General features: G+C 55.1%; 1 protein-coding gene across 1 annotated transcript; it reads left to right on the forward strand.

Annotated features, from left to right (window-relative positions):
• Positions 1-904: 904 nt before the first annotated feature.
• On the forward strand, positions 905-1,371 carry LOC113222081 (transmembrane protein 221-like; the record flags this gene model as incomplete). The annotated part of the gene is made up of 1 exon (XM_026451433.1): positions 905-1,371. A coding segment is annotated over one exon (467 nt), but the record flags the coding sequence as incomplete, so codon positions are not given.
• Positions 1,372-1,596: the final 225 nt, after the last annotated feature.

A 1,596-nucleotide genomic window follows, 5' to 3' on the forward strand; every position in this document is an offset into this window, starting at 1 on the left:
CCCCCATCTGGTCCCCAACATCCACTTCTTCCTTAACTCCTCCATCTCTCCCCCACCTCTCTTCTGCAGTTACACAACCTATTTTTCTTTTGTTGTTGTTGTTGTTGAGACTGAATCTCACTCTGTCGCCCAGACTGGAGTGCAGTGGTGCGATCTCAGCTCACTGCAGCCTCCATCTCCCAGGCTCAAGCAATTCTCCTGCTTCAGCCTCCCGAGGAGCTGGGATTACAGGCGCCCGCCACGATGCCCAGCTAAGTTTTGTATTTTTTTGTAGAGACAGGGTTTCACCATGTTGCCCAGGCTGGTCTCGAACTCCTGACCTCAAGTGATCCACCCGCCTCAGCCTCCCAAAATGTTAGGATTACAGGCGTGAGCCACTGAGCCCGGCCAGAACCCGTTTTGCTTTCTTCTGAGCCTCAGACACTCGGGCGTTTCCGCCTCAGGACCTCTGCACTTGCTATGTCCCTGCAGCCGTCATCCTTCTCAGCTCTCCCAGAAGCTGCTACTTCTTCCCCCAGGGTCTCAGCTCAAATAGCTCCTCATCAGGAAAGCCCCTGCCCACAGCTGCTGAAATGAGTCTCTTTCTGTTGTCTTCTCCGGAGGCAGACCTGGGCTTCAGAGCACAGACTCTGGAGCCGACCAGCCTGGGTTAAAATCCCACCTCTGTCACTTCCTGGCTGTATGGCTTTGAAGTCTCCTAACCTCTCTGGGCCCCAGCTTTCTTCTCTGTAAAATGGATGTGATGATGATGCACGTGTGGGATGTGGGAGAATCAGATGCCTATTCTATGTTCCAGTCACGTGGCAGGATTTTTCATGATTTCTCCCCGTGTGCAAGAACTCCCTGGGGGCCTGGAGGGCAAATGTTTGTTGACTGAATAAATGAGAGTCGTTTCCTTCCGCAGCACTGACCATCTATGCCTTGCTACTTTTCGAGATCGAGACAGGCGCAGCAGCCGCTTCCATCCTCGGCTCTGGCGCCCTGGTTCTGGTGGCTGTGCTGACCCACACTCTCCTCCGGGCTGCTCGGGCCACCTGCCGTGGGCTCCACGAGTTGTCCCCACCATCCTTTGAAGATGACCTCACCCGCCCTGCTGAAGTCTCCAAGGCCAGCCCCAGAGCTCAGCCTCAGCAGGGTATCCATCGTCGGACCCCCTATTCAATCTGTCCAGAGCCTGGGGACCCCTTTGTGTCCATGGCCACTGCCACAGCACCTGCAGCCCTGGGGGGAGGCTGGGAGAGCAGCCTGCCTGCAACCCGAATGCACCGGACACTGTCTGGCCTGGGGCACTGGGATGGGGTTACCCATGAGATGCGTCGAATGCTAGGCCATAGACCAGGGAGCATGGGGAAGGACTCTACACTGGTGTGAGCCCAGGGATAAGGAATAGAGACCTGGTGTAAGAAAAGGATACCATACAGATAGGTTCAGGTTCAGCTGCAGTAGCAGTAGGACTTGATTTTTCTCTCATTTTATTGCATACTTAGCTTTTGTCCTCAAGGTTGCCTCCTGGCACAAAATAGTTGCCAGAGCTCCAGCCTTTACCTCCTCATTCTGAGGGAAAGTCAGAGGCCAGCGCTGGCTGGGTGTCTCCTG

Source organism: Piliocolobus tephrosceles, unplaced genomic scaffold, assembly GCF_002776525.5.
Source record: "Piliocolobus tephrosceles isolate RC106 unplaced genomic scaffold, ASM277652v3 unscaffolded_29251, whole genome shotgun sequence".
NCBI lineage: Eukaryota > Metazoa > Chordata > Mammalia > Primates > Cercopithecidae > Piliocolobus > Piliocolobus tephrosceles.